The sequence below is a fragment of the Amia ocellicauda genome, chromosome 8, assembly GCF_036373705.1.
Source record: "Amia ocellicauda isolate fAmiCal2 chromosome 8, fAmiCal2.hap1, whole genome shotgun sequence".
Classification (NCBI taxonomy): domain Eukaryota; kingdom Metazoa; phylum Chordata; class Actinopteri; order Amiiformes; family Amiidae; genus Amia; species Amia ocellicauda.
Window position 1 is genome coordinate 44,541,430 of NC_089857.1, and position 20,872 is coordinate 44,562,301.

At 41.3% G+C, this 20,872-nt stretch overlaps 1 protein-coding gene across 1 annotated transcript in view; it reads right to left on the reverse strand.

Annotated features, from left to right (window-relative positions):
* Positions 1-4,640: 4,640 nt before the first annotated feature.
* Positions 4,641-20,872, reverse strand: part of cntnap3 (contactin associated protein family member 3) — an 88,065-nt gene continuing 71,833 nt past the window's right edge. The window contains exons 18-24 of the mRNA XM_066711628.1: positions 19,312-19,551; positions 18,723-18,947; positions 16,689-16,822; positions 15,667-15,754; positions 11,076-11,294; positions 10,321-10,392; positions 4,641-9,122 (exon numbers count right to left, since the gene is read on the reverse strand). Coding sequence (XP_066567725.1) covers positions 8,926-9,122; positions 10,321-10,392; positions 11,076-11,294; positions 15,667-15,754; positions 16,689-16,822; positions 18,723-18,947; positions 19,312-19,551 — 1,175 coding nt within the window. The 3' untranslated portion in view covers positions 4,641-8,925. The remainder of the gene's footprint in view (positions 9,123-10,320; positions 10,393-11,075; positions 11,295-15,666; positions 15,755-16,688; positions 16,823-18,722; positions 18,948-19,311; positions 19,552-20,872) is intronic.

Genomic DNA, 20,872 nt, shown 5'->3' on the forward strand with positions numbered 1-20,872 from the left:
TCCTGTCAATCTTGTGAGAAGACTTGGAAGATTAGAGAAACACACACAGTAGGCCAACGGTACCTTGCAGTGCGATTAGATCTGACCTCCAATGCCACCACTGCCCATAGTTTTAAATAATGATGCAATCAGCATTGTTACAGGATTGTTGTGAGAGCTGGGGCATTATGGGTAAACACCTTTGTGGAACAGATCTGTAACTCTCCGTGTAAAATGAGTGGGATGTTGGGTCTTTGTGGTGACTGTTCTTGTGATTACTGTCTGTTAATAGGTAAGTTTATATGGAAAACTATTTGTTCAGATGTGTTTCAGTCTGTGAAATGTTATATTATTAATATTATTATTATTATTATTTTTATTTCTTGGCAGACTCCCTTATCCAGGGCGACTTACAACTTATTATTTTACTTAATTGATTGGCAAGCATATTGACCACGGTGTCTGGCCATTACAATATACTGCTGTCAAGTCTGATATAATTTACAGCATGTTTCTTTTCCAGTGACAGGCAATCTGGTCACAGTAACTGTCTTTGAGTCATTATGTTAATAAAGACCTCTGCAGGATGCAGACACTACAGAGTTTTTTAGTTTGGTGTTCGCTTAAATTGGCGAGCCAGGTGACAGTTTTGTCCCCCAAGATGCCACCTTGTTACTTGATCCATGTTATTGGATCCACACAACGATGGTGGGCGAGACACGACGAACTTCATTACCGTATATTTCACTTTGAAACTCTGCGGTATATTAAATTCCCGTGGGACAACAGTCGCCTCTTTGCAACTCTACTAACAGACTCCAGAGTGGCTTCAGTCCTGCGCTGAACAGAAAGATACGTGCTCTTTATAAGCATCTCTTATTTTTTCCTTTCTTGCTTGTTCATTAGGGAATCTGAGCCCGAATGTCCCATCTTAACTTAATTGCATATTATTTATTTGTGTATTTATTCATGTAGCGAGTGCCCGGATTTCAAATGAACACCTGTCATGTGATGATGTTCTGGCTGAGGGCAAATGTCTCGACGCAGCAGAGTAAATTAAGAGAGGCGAGAACCATGACGCTTGACAAACCATCACCTGTCCTGGGTATTTCTGAAATACTGTCCCATGGGTTTGTTTTGTATCCTCAGACTTGGCCTTTGTTGGGGGCTGTATAATTTTGACACCCCTTCAAAGATACAAGGAGGTATATTTCTGTAGCATTACACTGTGAGGAGTCGACCTTGTGGTTCCCTGTGTCTGTGCATCACCAAGGGGGGTGTGAGCGAAGTCACTGCTGTCCAACGCATGCGTTTGTGTTCTGCCTGTGATGGTGCACAGCGGTGGGATTGTGCGGATTCCCCCGGTGGCTCACACTTTTCCCTCCATTAGCAATACAGCTACACAAGCACTGACCCAGCTGTACCGCACCCTTCAGTACAGACCCATTCATGTGCTGCATCTGTAATGTGTGTGTGTGTGTCGTGTGGTACGATGTCCACGACCCCGTTTCTCTTTAGCGTTTCACCAACATTTCCCACCACAATGATGAAATCCAAATGCAAAGCAGTTCGACTAAGAGACACGTACATTACAAGCACTCTTTAAAATGATGAGATTCTCAAACAGTTGTTCTCCCGAGCCAGTACCTGTGCACTGTCCACAGTGTATTTTTCTTTGTGTACATTGTCTATGTTAATATAACAGGAGAATTGGAGAAGGTGCTGAAAACATGCAGCGATATCTCTGTGCTGGGGGAGGGAGGTTACTGTGGCCGACCCATCATCTCTTCACCCCAGGAATGGTGTGTGAATTCTGGTGACCCTGGTTGAGACTGACCCTGCTCAGACATACGAATGGGGTCAACAGAGGCAAGAGAGATAGCTGGGTGAATGAATAATGCAATGGAAAGCGGCAAAGGGCACGGAGAGGGAATATAATGATTGGGGGGGGGGACGAGAGCCCCTCCAGAGGACGTCTAAACTGGAACAAGTCGGTTTCCTATTGCCAATGCCTCACTAATTGCTAAACGACAAGCTGGACCCAAAGCTGGGCTCTGTCTAACAGGCTTGTCTCTTTGCATATTTTACTTATGCCTGCATTTCCTGGTAGATCTTTTCAGATAAAACCTCAGAATTGCAAATAATTGAAGTTGTTATGAAGAGGTGTTGTGTGTGAGGAGGATTGTGATGAGTTACATTAATGGGGAATCAACCTTTAAGAAACAAGCCAGTGGATGTACATATTATGGCAGACAAATGTGAACTAATGGAGGTAGACTGGCCAGCCGAGTGAATTCATTAAAACACAATTCTGAAAGCATCACAATTCTTAAAATAAGAACATAAGAAAGTGTCCAATGGAGAGCAGGCCATTCGCCCCATCGTGCTCGTTTGGTGTCCATTAATAACTAAGTGATCAAGGATCCTATCCAGTCTGTTTTTGAATGTTCCCAAATTGTCTCTTCAGCCACATCGCTGGGGAGTTTGTTCAGATTGTGACGCCTCTCTGTGTGAAGAAGTGTCTCCTGTTTTCTGTCTTGAATGCCTTGAAGCCCAATTTCCATTTGTGTCCCCGGGTGCGTGTGTCCCTGCTGATCTGGAAAAGCTCCTCTGGTTTGATGTGAACGATGCCTTTGATGATTTTGAAGACTTGGATCAAGTCCCCACATAGTCTCCTCTGTTCCAGGGTGAAAAGGTTCAGTTCCTCAGTCTCTCAGTAGGACTTTCCCTTCAGACCTGGAATATGTCTGATTGCTCTCCTCTGAACTGCCTGTAGAGCATCGATATCTTTCTTGAAGTGTGGAGCCCAGAACTGTCCACAGTATCCAGATGAGCTCTAACTAGCGCATTGTACAGTCTGAACATCACTGCCCTTGTTCTCAATTCTACACTTTTGACAATATACCCCAGCATTCTGTTTGCCTTTTGTATTGCTTCCCCACATTGTAGACTCACAAACTATGTTCATAGCCGAGTAGGACAATATACCAGATCAGATTCAGTGATTGCAATGTAATGAGGAGCATCAGAGGGAGTTATGGTCCTAATTAAAGATTGGTCACTGTATACAAGATGAAAATGATCTCATTCAACAGGCTTTGAAAGCTGCAATTTGCAAGGGTTATCTAAGACGTATCTGTCACTCCCATCTCAAGGTCACTGCAACAAATGCATTTAGCACAAGTCTGATGCACTTGATTATACTCAAAATATTAGATGAAGCTTTGCATACAGAGTAGCATCCAAAGGTTATGCACAGATATATTGTGCCTGGTTTAGGGAGCCAAATCAAATTGCAGTACAACTGCAGATTAAATTGTCAACACTTCTAATGCACTTGAAATGTAAAATCGGGCAGCATCTGAATCTCTCATACCTCCAAAAATTATATATGTTGAGGTCAGGGAGCTTCAGACTGAGTCAGTTTGATGGTTTCCGAGACGACTGAATTCAAAATGATCAGGATCCTAAATGACTTAAGATGCACATTTGACACAATAGGGCAATTTCTCAAATGGGTCATCATTGGCAGAAATTCCATGTGTGTTTTAACCTGGAGACAACGAGCTTGAGGCTCAGATTAAATGCTCCTCTGCCTCTTAGATTGACATGGTTTTAGTTTATTGCACTCGGGGCAAGCTGCTGTTTACACGTCATGCAAATTTGGGGCAAAGCAGTGCATTCATATGTCAGTTAGCTCTATGGACAGCTCTCGTGCTGTTTTTGCAGGAAAATCCCAGAAAGGTAGGTTTACATGCGAGATCAATACTGAGACTCTGACGTCACCGAATCCATGGCTGTCATGTGACGAGGTGTTCAAATGACACAGTGCCGCTGTGCCTCGAGTCCAGTGTTTAATACTGTTTTACTGATTCGACCCGAGTGGGTCTTCACAGCACTGATGGAGCTGCAAGCCGTGAGTATAAGTGTTGAGCAGTGCACAACAGACCACAACAACACAGAGAGTGTGATGATAATACAGGAAACACACACACAAGAACAAACAGCTTCCCGCATTGACATTATCCTGAACTACACACTGCTAACCATGAAACGCCCATCAGCAACTTACTGCACCTTGAAACACACAATAAACTGACCCGTTATCTTACACTGTTATAATGCGGCCATTTAGGCATATAAGAATATATCAGTAGAATTTACACGTATAATGTGGGTTTACATCTGGAAATGGATGTGTTTTTCCTGTGTTTTCGTCATTTATAGATCATTTACTCTAGTATTTGGGCCGTGTTTTTGTGCAACAAACCTGACTCTCCCCAGTTTTCGGGCCAAACGTAGATGCGCATTGTAACTTCATGAGTTAAAAACCCTGCATAGAAACCCCCCCTCTGTCTCCAAGGCATCAGTACTGTCTTCACACACATTTACGATTACATACATTAGTTGTTAATTTCTGCTGAAAACTACATTTCAAGATTTTCAACCAATCCACTTCTTTCTCTCTTTTCAATTATAGGTCTAATTCCCCATTTTTAACTCAGGGCCAGAGTTTTTACATAAACCCGAAGTTTGCAAACAGTTCCCACAAGCATGTGCGTTATAGAGCTGACAAGATGAAAGAAGAAGCCAGAACTCGGCTGACTAAGATTAGCTGACATATAATCTTAACTATATTTATATATAAAACAAAATCCAACTGATTCAGAATTGACTTTATTACATTTAAGAGAAGCTTCCAATTAAAAAATAGCCGTACAAGTCAAATTATAATAATAAAATCTAAACAAGGAATCTTTATATATATAATACTTTTCTAAACAATATAGACTTTACATGGACAGAGAACGTTATACATTTTTTTTTTCATATAAACTTTACATTTTTGATCTTGAGATCTTGAGAGATCCCGTGACTCTGTACATTGCAGTGTAGTCCAATGACAAAACCCGGATACGCACTTACACACTTATCTTCCCAGGGAGGCACAATCAGATTAAACAGACATCAATCCAAAGGGACAATAAAGGTCAGAATTCAGGGCAAGAAAGTTCACAAACAGCATTCTGGGGTCTTTTGACACTTTCATTTTGCAGTCGTATGTATCAAAAGGTTATGATTTAGAAAGGAAGACTGATTACTACTACCATGAATGATGATAAAACATAATACATTATTATTAACAACAACCACAACAACAAAAATAATAATAATAAGAACAATAATAATAATCTGGGGGGAATTCATGTATCTGTGTATGAACTTCTGTAGAGTATATGTTAACAGATTTGTGTGCTTTTCAAAAATGTGAGGAAATAGCAAAAATACATCCCCTTGAAGAACTCTATTATATACAAAAATATAATGCACTATAATATCACTTACTTTCCAGAAAGGTCAAATAAACTAGACAAATATCCACAAGAGCAATAAGAAAGTAATCACTTTTTTCCCAAATGGTAATTTTAAAGTGAAAATGTCAGAATAATCAAACACCCCTTTAAAGATGTTATGTAACATTAACTTAAAAGTCTTAGAAACTGATGTCATGTCTGCAGTTTGTAAAATATCAGCAAATTGCTCTAATAAAAATATAAAATGTGTTGCAATTGTGTTAATAAAAATGTCTTCACTGTTTGTGGAAGTCACCCAAATACAGAAACATTACTGAAATAACTACAATATACATTTACATACGAATGTATCTTTTAATCATGAATTAGTTTAAATCTTAAAGCACAGTCTTTAAGATTTAAAAACTGGGACATTAAACTAATTCAAAGGGATCCTGAATGCTGAACAACAGTGTTTAATGCGTCTTTGCGCTCTTCCAGATTAAGTCTACTCAGATTAAGCAAATTTTAAAAAATGAAATTTACCTCTGTGATGTAAAATGTCAATATTTTACAGAAATGCTCCTTGTCTGTCTCTGGTTAGCCTGATAAACGACACAAAAGTTGTCAGATTTTGTAATAGCTGGATATGAAATGGCTGCATGTTAGGCAGGGGCATCATTTCATTTGGGGTGTTTTTCACACACAAAAAAAAGTATAATGAAATCAAAACCGACACGCTCTAATGTCTTCAAATTCCCATCCTCTCTTAGTTGGGATCATTTAGACGTTTGTAAGAAATCCACCTCCACAGAAAATGAAAGAACAGCAAAATCAGAGCAGAACGAACAGCCAAAGAAAAAGCTGAATATCTATCTTTAACCCAAACTAAACCCTGTTGTGCTTCTGAATTCACTTCCTCCACCCCAGCCCACAGATTTGATTGTGTCTAATGGTCTGTCCCCCCGTCCAAGGCTTGACATGAGCAGATGGAACAAGTCACAGATATCCATTAAAGGCTGATAAAAACTTGTATCCCATTAATTCTCTGGACTGAACTCAAACTACTGTTTACGAATGCAATAACTATCATATTTTATTATTATTATTATTATTATTATTATTATTATTATTATTATTATTATTATTCCTTTGTACAATTATATTACCCCAGAAATGTCAATCAGGAATTACAATCCATCATAATATTCAAAACACATCACATTAGAGAATAGTCAAAACCAACCAACCAACCACCAAACAGAATATAAATCATACTTTCAAAGTTTTTTTTATTTCAGAAATCATGTTTGCTCATGTTATGTCCAACTGAAAATAAACAGATTTAAAAGCAATAACGCATGCTGTATTCCTTAAGGCAACAATAACTGGACAGTCAATGTACACATTTAATAGCACTGTTTAGCTTTGGAGACCCAGATACATTGTATTTACAAGAGGCATATTATCCGACAGGAACACATTATTTCCTAATTAGGCACTGTTAAAATCCAATTTGTCATTCGCCTTAAAACATGTAATAATTCTTTCTGAATGTGTGTTACAGGAGTGGGCATAGCACGGGTTGTGTGTCGATGCTCCAAAGGTGACACTAAGGAATACAGTAGTTCAGAAACATATTCAGATATATGAATAATTAAAAGAAGTGTCACATTTTCAGAAGTTGTACAGCAAGTCACATTTCTGTTCAGTGAGGTTTTGGAAAGGTTATGTTTAATTTTAATTCGTGTATTATTAATCTGTCATACAGTTAAACACTTCTTTGGACATTTTGGTTTCCTTCAAAATATTAGCTTAAAGATGAGCGTAACACAAACCAGTCGAGATACGGTGCATGTTTGTGATTCTCATCACCATCTTTTACATGTTCTTACTTCTGCAAATGTAGATCTATGAGAACTTCCATGTCACACGTCCACACTTTCTTTTAAAACCCTGTCCATTTCCAGTCTGAAATTCTACTTAGATTTCTGTTTTAGTTAGTTTTGCTCATAGTTTAAAAGTATAATACATGATTAGGTTCTAGTCACCTCCTGTTATATCCTTCAATAAGGGTAACTAATTAAAAATGATTCAGAACATACATTCATGAACAAAAACATCACGTTGCATTATGAACACACGCCAAAAAGTATTTCAGTTCCAGAGAAGCATTGTTCAAATGTCCTCATACCCTGTAATTGTGTCGATCACAACAGCCGTCAATATTGTCCTGCACTGCTTTGTGGTCGTCTTGCGTTTTTAAGAGACCCCTGGAAGGAAACACAAACTTTCGGAACGGCCAGTCAATCCAGCGCGTCGTCTTGGGGAAAAGTCAGAAAACGGTCCGAAAAGCTCAAACACCAGTGGGGGAAACACTTGTGAGAGAAGGAACACCCTCAGTTCAACTCTATCATCCGTCATAGGGAAGCTTAGGGCTAGTGGGACCCATCGGAGGAAAAGGAAGTTTTTCTCCGCAAACATGAGATCAGAAAATGTATCTGGAGGCCGATGCTAACTGAATCTGAAGACTGACGATCTTACGGAGACTGTGCTCACCCAGGGTAGCTTCAGATTCAATTGCCGGACCCTGGACGCCGAAAGACTCCCACGTTGTGGAGACCCACGTGTTTTGTGTTTGGATGAAAGGGACACTGATTCTGGACGCACCAGCTGTGCATGTGGAGGAGAATGTCGTCCCCTCGGTGAAGCTTAGGGGCAAGTCCATTTTAATTCTCCGATCTCGTGCCCAAACCAAATACAGCTGGTTCCCATAAACCCACAGAGCAAAATGAGACGTCACGTTCGTGATTAATAAATTGGGAGGCAGGGATACATGACAGAGCAAACTCTCACTAAAACAAACAAACACAAGAGTTGTTCAAATCATATTTCAGACACATCTGTGTGTGGGTTTACAGCTGAAAGATTATCCTCAACTTTCTCTCTAACACGGGTAAACAAAAGCATCGTGGAATCCTTGTATTTGTAGTGATGTTGTACAGTTTAAATTGTATGTGTCCTCAGTGATTTCGGGTGATAACATAAACAGACGTCTCTTCTCTTCTTGAAATATGCAAACTGGAGAGAGGAAATGTCTCCTTATTTGAAGAAAACACTTGGTCATATAATCAAACCATAATAATGCGGCCAGTTATGTGGCACATTTAATTCCCTTCATAAATAGCATAAATAGCAGGGAGATAATAATAATCCAATTATGCCCGATATGTCACACACAAAACATTTCCTTCATCTGACGTGTTTCTTTATGTCTGGACAAACAGTAGTGCTGCAGATACACTGAATCACTTCCCCCTCCAACGTAAAACTAATTTGAGAGAAGTATGTTAAGAAATTTACCGGCTGTTATAAAGACATTTTACTTCAACATTTACATTTTACAGGATATTTACAGTCCATGGATGACAGCACCACCACCCCTCATGACTAGCAGTTTATGAAGCAGAACTAATAGTGTACAAAAAAAAACAAAAAGAAATACAGCGGATGCACGTTTGAATATTTCACATCTCAAAGAAACAGTTTTTGGAGGGTTGCTTAGGATGGTATCCAAAATGCACAATACATGTCGATGTCTCTAGAGAGCCTTGGCAAGTGATTCGTGACCCTTCCTCAGGGGTGACGCCCATCATATGAAGTACTCCTTCTGGTTTTCACTCAGTGTGTTGTGCGAGTTGGGCTCGTTGTTGAACGTGAAGTCGGGACTGTCTTCGGGCTTCGGACCCTTGGCGGCGGGGGTCTGAAGCGTTTCCTTCCGCTGGTACAGAAACCTCGCCATTATTGCCACCGCACAGAGGATGACAAAGATGACAACAGCTATGACACCTGAGGGGGAAGAGGCATCCTGTTAGGTGAACGCAGCCATACAGCACAGAGCAGGTGCGCGTTGCGGGGAAATCGAAACAGAAAGTCAGAAATCAAACAGATCTCTCTACAACTCTTGTGAAGGTATGACTTTAGCTTTACTCGTGTTGAAAACTCTGTAGAGCAGTTCTAAATGAGACTCAAGTATTTGACCGTGAGATTAATAATTCACACGGTGTGGCATCTATATTTGAAATATTATATATATAATATACCATATTAATCATAATTAATGCGGAATGGTGATTAGAACTGATTAGACCTCTTGGCTCCCATGCATCTCAAAATCACATCTATTTGAAACCAAACAATTAATGCCTCTAATTTTATAATTCCCTTTTACCATTCTGTTAATTTCTTCTCCTCCATAAGTTAATAAGCAATTAATTAAAATCACACACCGCAGTACAGAAGAGAAACTTCTGAGGACGTGTCCATCATTTATCCTCCGCCATGGCTGGCACATTCAATTACGGGGGAAATGCAAGACGTCTGATCTAAGTGCCAGCACACAGTTCAAGTCAATTTAATGCCACTTTAAAGTATATTTTTAAATTAGCTGGGAAAAATCTTGATCAGCAAATACTTACTTAAAACACGAAATTAAATGTGGGGCCCGTGTCACATTCAGAACGTATTTGAATGACTTACCGAGTTACATTTGCGTTGGCAGTACATCAATATACAAACGCCTTTCAATTATTCAGGTTTCCCCCCTAAACACTGTTAGCTTTTTCTAAACAGTATTTCTTTTTAACTCTTGGTTCAGTCAAGCCAGACAAACTGACTCCCGTTGCACGCATCACACTGTACAGGCATTCAGTACCATTCGTTTCTAACTGTTGGGTTATAAAAGACTGAACAGATGCTGGGAAACAGGACGGGAGAAGGAGCCAGCCCCGGTCCTGGAGGGCAAGACTGGATGTTCTGGTTTCCACTCCAGCTGGGCTCTCGGTTACTTTATCGATCCACTGATCTGGTAAATTAGACCGATTAAGAGTCGTTTCCAGGTTGTAAGCAGATGGAGATTGAGAAGAACCTGCAGGACTGGGCTGCCCTTGACTGGTGTAAATCTGTCACTGGTTAGAGCACATCTTTATCTGCGATATCTGGCCATAACGTGTTGTCCTAACAGTGCGGCTCTTAAAGTCCCTATTACCTCCGATTAGGGCAGAGTCACTCCTGATCACATTGACTATGGGCGCGCTCTCGTCTAGTGGACCAGAGTGATCTACAGCAGGGAAAGAGAATAAATGGACAGATTAAGAAGATTCTCTTTGATCTGTTTTCAGGCCATGAAACATTCCACAAATCGCTGCCTGAGAAGGTTTCTCCATCTGCTGCGTACAGAAGAAAGCAGTGCGTACATGGCCTTGTTTTGTTTTGTGTATTTGTTATTTTAAGCCGTGCTTCATGGGCTGTTAGATCAGACTAAGACTTTCTTGTACTTTTCTTTACTTTGAATAGATTATAGCAGACTGTTAAATTACTTATGCATTGGGATCTTTGCATTATAAAAAGTAGACACTTTAATAAGAAAAAAACATAAATAAATGAACAATAAGTAATGGCTAACACTCCACAGGCAATATTTGTGGAATAATTCATTAAGCGTCAACACAGTGAGGAGTAAAAACAGAGATTTAAAGCTTAGAAAACTTTGAAACAGTACAAACAAACAAACCAGATGGCCCCAAAAGACCAAAAAAATAAGAGATTTCTGTTCTCTGCATTGGATGTACCATGCAGACTATTTTAAACTATACCAGCAGAAAATGCAGACTCTTTACTCGCAAGCTGGAGATGCCACTACTGAGGTGTTAATCTACATCAACAGTCAGTTGCTCCGAGCAGAGAGAGAGAGAGACGCCCGCTCTCTCTGTTTGCCACGCGGCCGGACCCGCAGGCGCGTACCTGACAGGGAATGGGTCGCCTCGACCGCGAAGGGGCTGGACGGGGATGGAGCCCCGCATTGCGACTCGGCCAGGTGTCCTTTGACGACGACCGGGCTGGAGCCGGGGTAGAGCAGGGCGGCCTTCAGCGGCATTATGCTGTTGAACCGCACCACGGAGAGGCAGCCGCTGAACCCCAGGGCGTTCACTCTGGAGAGCTCGGGGTCAAGGTCGTCACTTTCTGAACAGAGGAAGGAGATACAACACAATGAGGATGAGGAACGTTAGTGAAACTAGAGGAGCACGCCCTCTAATTTGAGTCCACAGCCCCCCGGCCCCCAGCAGACCAACACACCCACCAACCCACTATTCCAGAAGATGTGGTTGAACACTCTACCAAGTCTGCAGGGAATGATGTCACTGCAACACACACACTTTGGTTACAGTAGGAACTTTTTGTGCAATCTGAGTAAAGCGGAAAAAGTGCTTGCAAGATTCTTTAGCTACATTAAATATATGTATAAAAAATGTAAACAATATAAACAGACTATATATTTTGAGATCCTGCTTTAAAGGTTCACAGTGTAACAGTTTACAGTAGTAACAAACGTCATAACTTATTTTGTGATCTGATCAAAAGAATTACATCTGCCTAATATCAATGAAAAATAAAGTGCTTGCAGGATTCCTAAAGATGGCTTTTCTGTCAAAACACGTGCTTTGATTGTCTTCCGGGCAGCACCATTGGCGTCAATGGGAAGAGGCGGCACTGGGGGGCATGTCTGTAGGTCACGCCCGTCAAAGCCTGTGCAGCTGGGCACGTACGTGTGCCGCAGTTCTGCGCTTCTCTACCAATGGGTGAATAATATTTTGACCCGGCAGCAAAACTGTGTAGGGGTGGGTTAAGCCATGTGATTTGTGTAGATCAAAGAACAGATATGCGTGTCTGTCTTGCTCTGCATGTGTACAATTGGCCAATGAATATATTTCACAGATTTGCATTTAGTTAGTTTATATTTATGCAAAATCATTACATTTTTAATTGTAAAACGTTTATAACTGGGTTTAAAACAAACAAAAAAATCCCATATAAACCACACGCAGTGAGTGTGTGCTCGGCTCTGCGCTGTGAAGCCCGGCTCACAGCGGCTCTGCAGGAATCACTGTAAACAGACCGAGAACTCGGCAAAAAGACTCAAAAATGAACGGGCACGGCTCTTATTTTCACTCTTATAGCAAAAATACCTCTGGGCTTTGGCTAAAAACACCTTTTGAAAATATGAGGTAAAGGGAACACGTGATTTTTTTCCATTTCTATTGGTCTGTTTCTCTGGAAACAGCTACATCTGTTTTGGTACAACCCTCTACTTTAAATTGAGTGACAGTTTAGCAGTCAAATCACAGTGGTTCACGGAGGCCAGGGCCTTAAAGACGGGGAGTGACCGAAATTTTCAGTGCCGCCTGGCATTGGGGAAGAACATTCCATGATCAGACATGCTGACTCTATAACACGACTGCTAGTATCTAGCAGTCGGGGTATAAACCCAAAACGAAACCACTGCCATGAATCTTTTATGAAAAAAAAACATAAAAAATATCGATACAGCGTTTATGAGAATCGATGCAGTCTCGCCAAACATAATATCGCGACAGTCACGTGGATCGATAGTTTCTTACACCCCTACTCCTGCCTCGCCATGTTGAGATGCCAACATAAGAATGCCGTCCTGTCCTTCATGCCAGCCTCAAAGTCTACCCCACTTGAGGGGACATTTATGAGATGAGAGATGGCTACTCAGACTTGCCTCATGGAAAATATCTCCTACATCAAACAGCCACTCCACTGGCTTTCCTTCCCAGAATATCCTATTTATCAGATTTTCCTTTTGGAAAATGCTGACAAACCGAAAGAACGGTGCCCGGTGCGCTCAACAATTCCCATTAGCTTCACTTGCACCGTGATATTTTCAGTATCATTTATCACATAGCCATTTGTGTCTGGGAGTGATTTCAGTAGGTGAAATGGGTTTCCACGGCGGCAGTATGCACGTCAGCGTCTGTAAACTCCAAACTTAGTCCTCTTACATACACAGACAATGTTTTATGCAGGCTTTGCGTTTGACGAGGACATTATATGTAATTATTCCCTGATTCCCTGAGTTTGCTTGCATCCGAATGCCAGAACGGCTATTTCTGTCTGACATCTGACGTTTTTAAAATAAGGTCAAGTCTTTTATCATGTGCTATTTGTTTTCCATTTTCTGAAAAGTATGATCTGTGCCATGTCAGTCAGTCTTGGGTATGTCCCGAATCAGTCTGTCCTTTCTATCTCACTTAATTCTTCACAATGCGCTCGTTTAAATGCAGAATAACACAGAAGACTCCTTGGAGATTTCAGCCACTGTCAGAGACCTTTTTGTTCTCTTGGTGTAATGTTTGCATTCATTGAATTAAACTGTGTAACATTCTGTTCATGATGGCCTTCAAGATCCAGTCATTGAGCACAATGTAATTTCTGAATAGATGTATTTGTATACCATTCAAGAGGGTCGGTTACACAAAATATCTACAGTAAATGGCTGTGAAATTCTGACAATATGCAGAATGGGTTCCTCAATTTTCAGATGTAAAGTCTTGTACCTTTGCCTTGTAGTATATGTATACAGTGAGGGAAAAAAGTATTTGATCCCCTGCTGATTTTGTATGTTTGCCCACTGACAAAGAAATGATCAATCTATAATTTTAATGGTAGGTATATTTTAACAGTGAGAGACAGAATAACAACAAAAAAATCCAGAAAAATTTCTGGCTCCCAGGTGTCTTTTATACAGGTAACGAGCTGAGATTAGGAGCACTCTCTTAAAGGGACTCTCCTAATCTCAGCTCAATCTAATCTCAGAAGCAATCAATCAATCAGATTCCAAACTCTCCATCATGGCCAAGACCAAAGAGCTGTCCAAGGATGTCAGGGACAAGATTGTAGACCTACACAAGGCTGGAATGGGCTACAAGACCATCGCCAAGCAGCTTGGTGAGAAGGTGACAACAGTTGGTGCGATTATTCGCAAATGGAAGAAACACAAAATAACTGCCAGTCTCCCTCGGTCTGGGGCTCCATGCAAGATCTCACCTCGTGGAGTTTCAATGATCATGAGAACGGTGAGGAATCAGCCCAGAACTACACGGGAGGATCTTGTTAATGATCTCAAGGCAGCTGGGACCATAGTCACCAAGAAAACAATTGGTAACACACTACGCCGTGAAGGACTGAAATCCTGCAGCGCCCGCAAGGTCCCCCTGCTCAAGAAACCACATGTACAGGCCCGTCTGAAGTTTGCCAATGAACATCTGAATGATTCAGAGGAGAACTGGGTGAAAGTGTTGTGGTCAGATGAGACCAAAATCGAGCTCTTTGACATCAACTCAACTCGCCGTGTTTGGAGGAGGAGGAATGACCCCAAGAACACCATCCCCATCGTCAAACATAGAGGTGGAAACATTATGCTTTGGGGGTGTTTTTCTGCTAAGGGGACAGGACAACTCCACCGCATCAAAGGGACGATGGACGGGGCCATGTACCGCCAAATCTTGGGTGAGAACCTCCTTCCCTCAGCAAGAGCATTGAAAATGGGTCGTGGATGGGTATTCCAGCATGACAATGACCCAAAACACACAGCCAAGGCAACAAAGGAGTTGCTCAAGAAGAAGCACATTAAGGTCCTGGAGTGGCCTAGCCAGTCTCCAGACCTGAATCCCATAGAAAATCTGTGGAGGGAGCTGAAGGTTCGAGTTGCAAACGTCAGCCTCGAAACCTTAATGACTTGGAGAGGATCTGCAAAGAGGAGTGGGACAAAATCCCTCCTGAGATGTGTGCAAACCTGGTGGCCAACTACAAGAAACGTCTGACCTCTGTGATTGCCAACAAGGGTTTTGTCACCAAGTACTAAGTCGAAGGGGTCAAATACTTATTTCCCTCATTAACATGCAAATCAATCTTTATCACTTTTTTGAAATGCATTTTTCTGGATTTTTTGGTTGTTATTCTGTGTCTCACTGTTAAAATACACCTACCATTAAAATTATAGACTGATCATTTCTTTGTCAGTGGGCAAATGTACAAAATCAGCAGGGGATCAAATACTTTTTTCCCCCACTGTATGTATGTTTACTTTATTAAATCTCCCTCATTCTTAAGTCTTTAGTTCATTGAGTCTCTTCATTACATGTATAAGAACAATATGTTGGATATTTTTTCACCACTGCCTTCCCTCTCAGAGGACATATAATAAAGGATAGAACCACATTGAATTAACTTATTTCATTATTATGGATGGGAAAACACATCCCGGGATAATTACAGTTTGTCTACAAACATTCATATCATGACTTTAACTGGAGTATTATAATACATCATTGATAATATGTTAATTAAACCGGCATACATATATACCGCACTAAACAAGCTCCATTGCACACAAATCCTCAAATGCATTTACCAGCCAACACATAATTATTCGTGACAGCAAGATGTAAGTAATCCTGTGCAATGAAGAAGCAGGCTACCGACCCGAGCAGCAGGTTTCTGAAGCTCTGTGTGATGTACTCTTACTTACCAAAAACCTTCCCAAGGACTACAGACCTGATGGCATTAAACTCTGCGTCAGACGACAGGCTGAACTCTTCTCTGGGAAACTGATCGATCTGAAACGACAGTGAAGCCATCAACACAACGCAGCAGATGTTCTCTGGAGAGAGAAGCGCCTGACACATGAAATTATTCAAGATTTATTCTTCCAATGAAAAGGTTTTAATTAAAACTGTTCCTTGCAGCACCTTGGAGCCAGTGTCATTCACATCCCCACAAAGAAAGAAGAAAGGTGCCAGACAGATGTTTCATATTACTTTAGACTGAACATGTGAAGGTGAATAGGAAAACAGGTTTTATGGCTCGTTTTCTTTTATGTACATGTCATTGTTGAAGTGAATGACGTGGAGCTCATATTATCACAAATAATACAAACGACACAAACTGACAAGAATGCATCACTCACAATGACTGCTACCATCAATATGGAAAAAATACTGAATGATTTTATCTGAAGTTAAAGTTAAGAAAACTATATCTTCATTCCTGTCGGTTATCAGCCTTCTTATGTTTAAAAACAATGTTATAGTTCATGGAGAACAGTTGAAACATGAGTTCCCCCCCCCCGCTTATATTAAAAGAACTTTGTTCTATAGTTTGTATAGGTACTGAAACACACATGCCTACACATTCACACAGCTAGCAAGTGGCAATTATATGTTTGAATTACAGTCCGCACCGGCACCGAGAATACAAGGGGGACGCAGATGGATCAGTAACTGGAGGTCTTTCTCCGTATTAAGAACGAGGCCCACTGCGAAATTAAAAAACAAAAATGATTTTCCATTTTTCCGGCCGCAGAAACTTAATTTCAAACCTGGAAGCACAGCACATTGTAATTGCCTGATTAGTTTTGCAGATTTTCCCCTGAAGGATGACGTTCACATTCGCTTTTGCAAAGTCGAGTTTTAGAGACGCTTAACACGTTTTATATTGCAAAACCCCCCTTGGAACAAAGGAACGAACCGCCGAGTAAAACCATGGTGTTACCTGGACAGAGAGCTCCTGAGCCTCTCTCCTGATGCTCACTTTGTGCAGCTGTCCGTTGGCGAGGTTTCGCGCGTTGATTCTGAACATCTCGGCCTCTTTGTTATTTTGCAGTCTGTACTTGATATTTAAATGGCCTGGGTGAAAAAGAAATAAAGGTGCATCTCTGCAACATTGTAATGACCAATTACGGTGAATTCAGCTTCTAATAACCTCCAGACATTTTGAGAAACCAGCAGGTGTCCAGAAAGACCAGATACAGTTAGACCCATAAATATGTGGACAGTGACACAATTGTCATCATTTTGGCTCTGTGCTCCCCCCAATCTTAGGGGCTCAAAAGTATTTGGACAAACTAACATAATCATGAATTATGAGTTTCAATACTTGGTTGCAAATCCTTTGCAGTCAATGACTGCCTGAAGTCTGAACCCATAGACAACCCCAGATGCTGGGTTTCTTCCCTCACATTAAAGATGAAAGTCTACACTTAAAGCACATCTTGATTGTTTCCTTTCAAATCCATTGTGGTGGCGTACAGAGCCAGAATGATGACAGATGTGTCACTGTCCACATATTTATGGACCTGACTATGTATTCCACAGCTCTATTTTGTCGTATTAGTTTGCTCGTTCATTTGTTTAATTTCCTTTCAGAGCAGCTGCTGCAGTTATGACATTTCTCAATTTCTCTATTACAGCACAACTGTACTTTATTTCATCACTTCAGGCTAAACAACTTAGGAAAATCTTATTATGGTTTCAGGACTTAATCGGGTTGAGAGAAATGTGTTACGGGAATGAGACAGATTTGCCTGGAATACTTTCTCTGTCCTTCAAAAAGAAACTTATACAGTTTGATTATTTCTTCAAAGGTGAACATTTTAATAAACTTTTAAATGCCTCCTGCACATTCATATGCCAGTCACATCTGACCGACAGGGTATATATAAATATATATATATACACACTCTATTTGAGTATATTTATACATTTTCCCCCTCGAAACTTGCCTAGGACTGGGATTCAATTAAAACTGCTCACATTTTCTATGAAGACAGACCTGGCAGCTGTCATGGAAAATGCAAAGTCCTTTGATCAGCCATCGGGGTATTCTGAGGCTGCTGGACAAGACTCCTAATTGGACAGTCATGGGTGGATATACTGTACGAGCTTCCGACTGGCAGCTTGCCCCTCAGTCCTCACTGTCCACCGAAACCCATTCCTTGTTATTCTTAAGAGGTTTGCACCATTCAAATCGCATTTCCTGCACACAGAGATCTTTCAAACACCCCCCTAGGTAGCAAAGGAACCATTTGATTTCCTCAACTACAATACCTTGGTTAACATTCTGTAGCCTTTTGTATAATATCTCCACATCCATGTATTGTTGTCAGGGATTTAGTGCCTGGCCAGATTAAATCATATCTTTGACTTGTTTCTGTTGGACAGACACTTCCCGTGTCTCTCACTATTGGTGTCAGAGCTTGTAGTAGGAGTGGACCAAAGTGTTCACTTAAACTTGGCCTCGGATAATGAATTCTGGAAATCTATACATAAGAACAGGAGAAAGTGTCAAATCAAGAGGAGGCCATTCGTCCCATCCTGCTCGTTTGGTGTCCATTAATAACTAAGTGATCAAGGATCCTATCCAGTCTGTTTTTGAATGTTCCCAAATTGTCTCTTCAGCCACATCGCTGGGGAGTTTGTTCAGATTGTGACGCCTCTCTGTGTGAAGAAGTGTCTCCTGTTTTCTGTCTTGAATGCCTTGAAGCCCAATTTCCATTTGTGTCCCCGGGTGCGTGTGTCCCTGCTGATCTGGAAAAGCTTCTCTGGTTTGATGTGGTCAATGTCTTTCATGATTTTTAAGACTTGGATCAAGTCCCCACGTAGTCTCCTCTGTTCCAGGGTGAAAAGGTTCAGTTCCTCAGTCTCTCAGTAGGACATTCTTATAGACTACCTGTCAAGTGCAGGCATACCTTAATTTCTGGCATGTATTAAAGTTTTAAATTACATTGTAAAAGAGAAAGAAACTCACCGTTTCTGTTGAGCAGAACTGCAAGATACTCCTTGTAATACGAGTTCACGTAGAACAGCAGGGCCGGCGTCTGTGAGGTACGGAAGCTGAACGCGATGTTCTCACCGTGGAGCGTCAGATCCGAGTATATGGACGATGACTGTGCACTCGCGTTCTTATGAAGTTCGTACGGCTCCTTGAAAGTGTACATCACAGACGTGCTGCTTTTAAAGTAAGCCGCGACCTCTGAAAGGAAGATAATCAGTTACACCTCACTGTTCATCAGAGGGAAGATTGCCACTCATCATTATCAGTAAACCAGCGCTTTAAGATCCTAAGTCTGTGACCTAGTTCCCTCAGATCAGTGGCAGTGGAACAGTCTGCCCTACTTTTTGTTGTTTGTAGGGTGTTATTGTTTGTGGGATTGAACAAGCAGCTAATGTTTTGTTTGTGCTTTAGAAAAATAAGATAAATAATGTGATTACATAAATATACATATAAGAATAAGACATTCACCAATACATATTTGTTTGATGCAGCTATGGCCTGTGCGTTTGGCTGATTTAAGCCGGATGTTTCAGCCGATATACAGATCAGTGAGTCCAGTTACCTCTCCTGCAGAACGGCCCTGTGTACGCTGACGAGCTGCAGTCGCATGAGAAGCCGTTGTACTTCTCCTGGCACGTCCCCTCGTTGCGGCACAGGCTGCCGTAGCTGCTGCAGTGTCCCGGGCAGCCCGACTTCACTCCAGGGGTGATCTTGGCTCTCTCTTCCAGGTCCAGCATTACTCCGTTCAATTGTAAGGAGCGGATGCAGCCAAGAAAACCCTTCTGTCTGGAAGCGGTGCCTCCTGTAGGACAGAAACAACGCACAGCACAATGACACAAAAACAGACAGACCAACAAAAAAACAACAGGAAAGTAAGCGCATTTAGAACAGCTTTGTCAGACAATTGCATTCACTGATTACCCATAGTAACGACAATGTCCCACTCCCTTCGGGTAGTATTCTCTTTTTCAGATAAGACCAGAAGAACATAAGATACTGTCCAATCGAGAGGAGGCCATTCTCCCCATCGTGCTCGTTTGGTGTCCATTAATAACTGAGTGATCAAGGATCCTATCCAGTCTGTTTTTGAATGTTCCCAAATTGTCTCTTCAGCCACATCGCTGGGGAGTTTGTTCAGATTGTGATGCCTCTCTGTGTGAAGAAGTGTCTCCTGTTTTCTGTCTTGAATGCCTTGAAGCCCAATTTCCATTTGTGTCCTCGGGTGCGTGTGTCCCCGCATTGTGTGATTGTCCTTGCATTGTCCCTGCAAAGTGATTTAAAATGTTTGGGTGGGCTCCACGGTGGCTGCTACCACTGTAGTTGTTCTAGATCGAGGGTCTGTTTTGCCTACATTGTACAGATTATTTCATAGAGCAAAAATCACGAGTGGGGATTAAAGCACAATGTGCAACTCCTCCGGCCCCACTTCTACTCCTCATCTGATACAAGGTCTCTGTGCATAAGTGTGCTGGAGATCAGACGAGGCTCCCGGCACTGAAACGGTACATGAAGGAAGATTAATAAGTGCTCATTCAAGGGGAATACCATCAATTTGACTGTAAACTGCTAGGGACCCTGTTTTATTTTATTTCATCTGCATCGCATCGGGTGCTCTATTGAAAGAGAAGCACATAAATCATTCATACACTTTTTAAACCTGAAACCTGGTCTTGTCCCTTGGCGGCCGTTACTTAAATCACAGGCAATCCTCATTTAAAGAAAAGGTTTCTGTTTCTGCACCCTGGTGGGAGGCTGTACGCCTGGATTCAAATTGCACACAAAATAGGAAAACTTCTGCCCCATTTCTTTTCTACATACACAAAGTAAAGATCCAGGTCAAAAATGAATATATAGATATAAATATAAATATATATATATTGTGACACCCCGTAAGGAGTAATACGGGATGGGCGTTATTTAGTGAAGCAGCACCATCCTCTCCTTGTATTTTCAGAGCCCACGAGCATGGAAAAGTACTCGAGGAGACCGAGAGAAGAACTTACGGGGGCAGAGGAGAGAGAGAGAAACGATAGGTACTGAATGCAACCCCGGTTATCAATAAAACACAATGCTAGGGTATATTGTCAAAAGTGTAGAATTAGGAGAACAAGGGCAGTAATGTT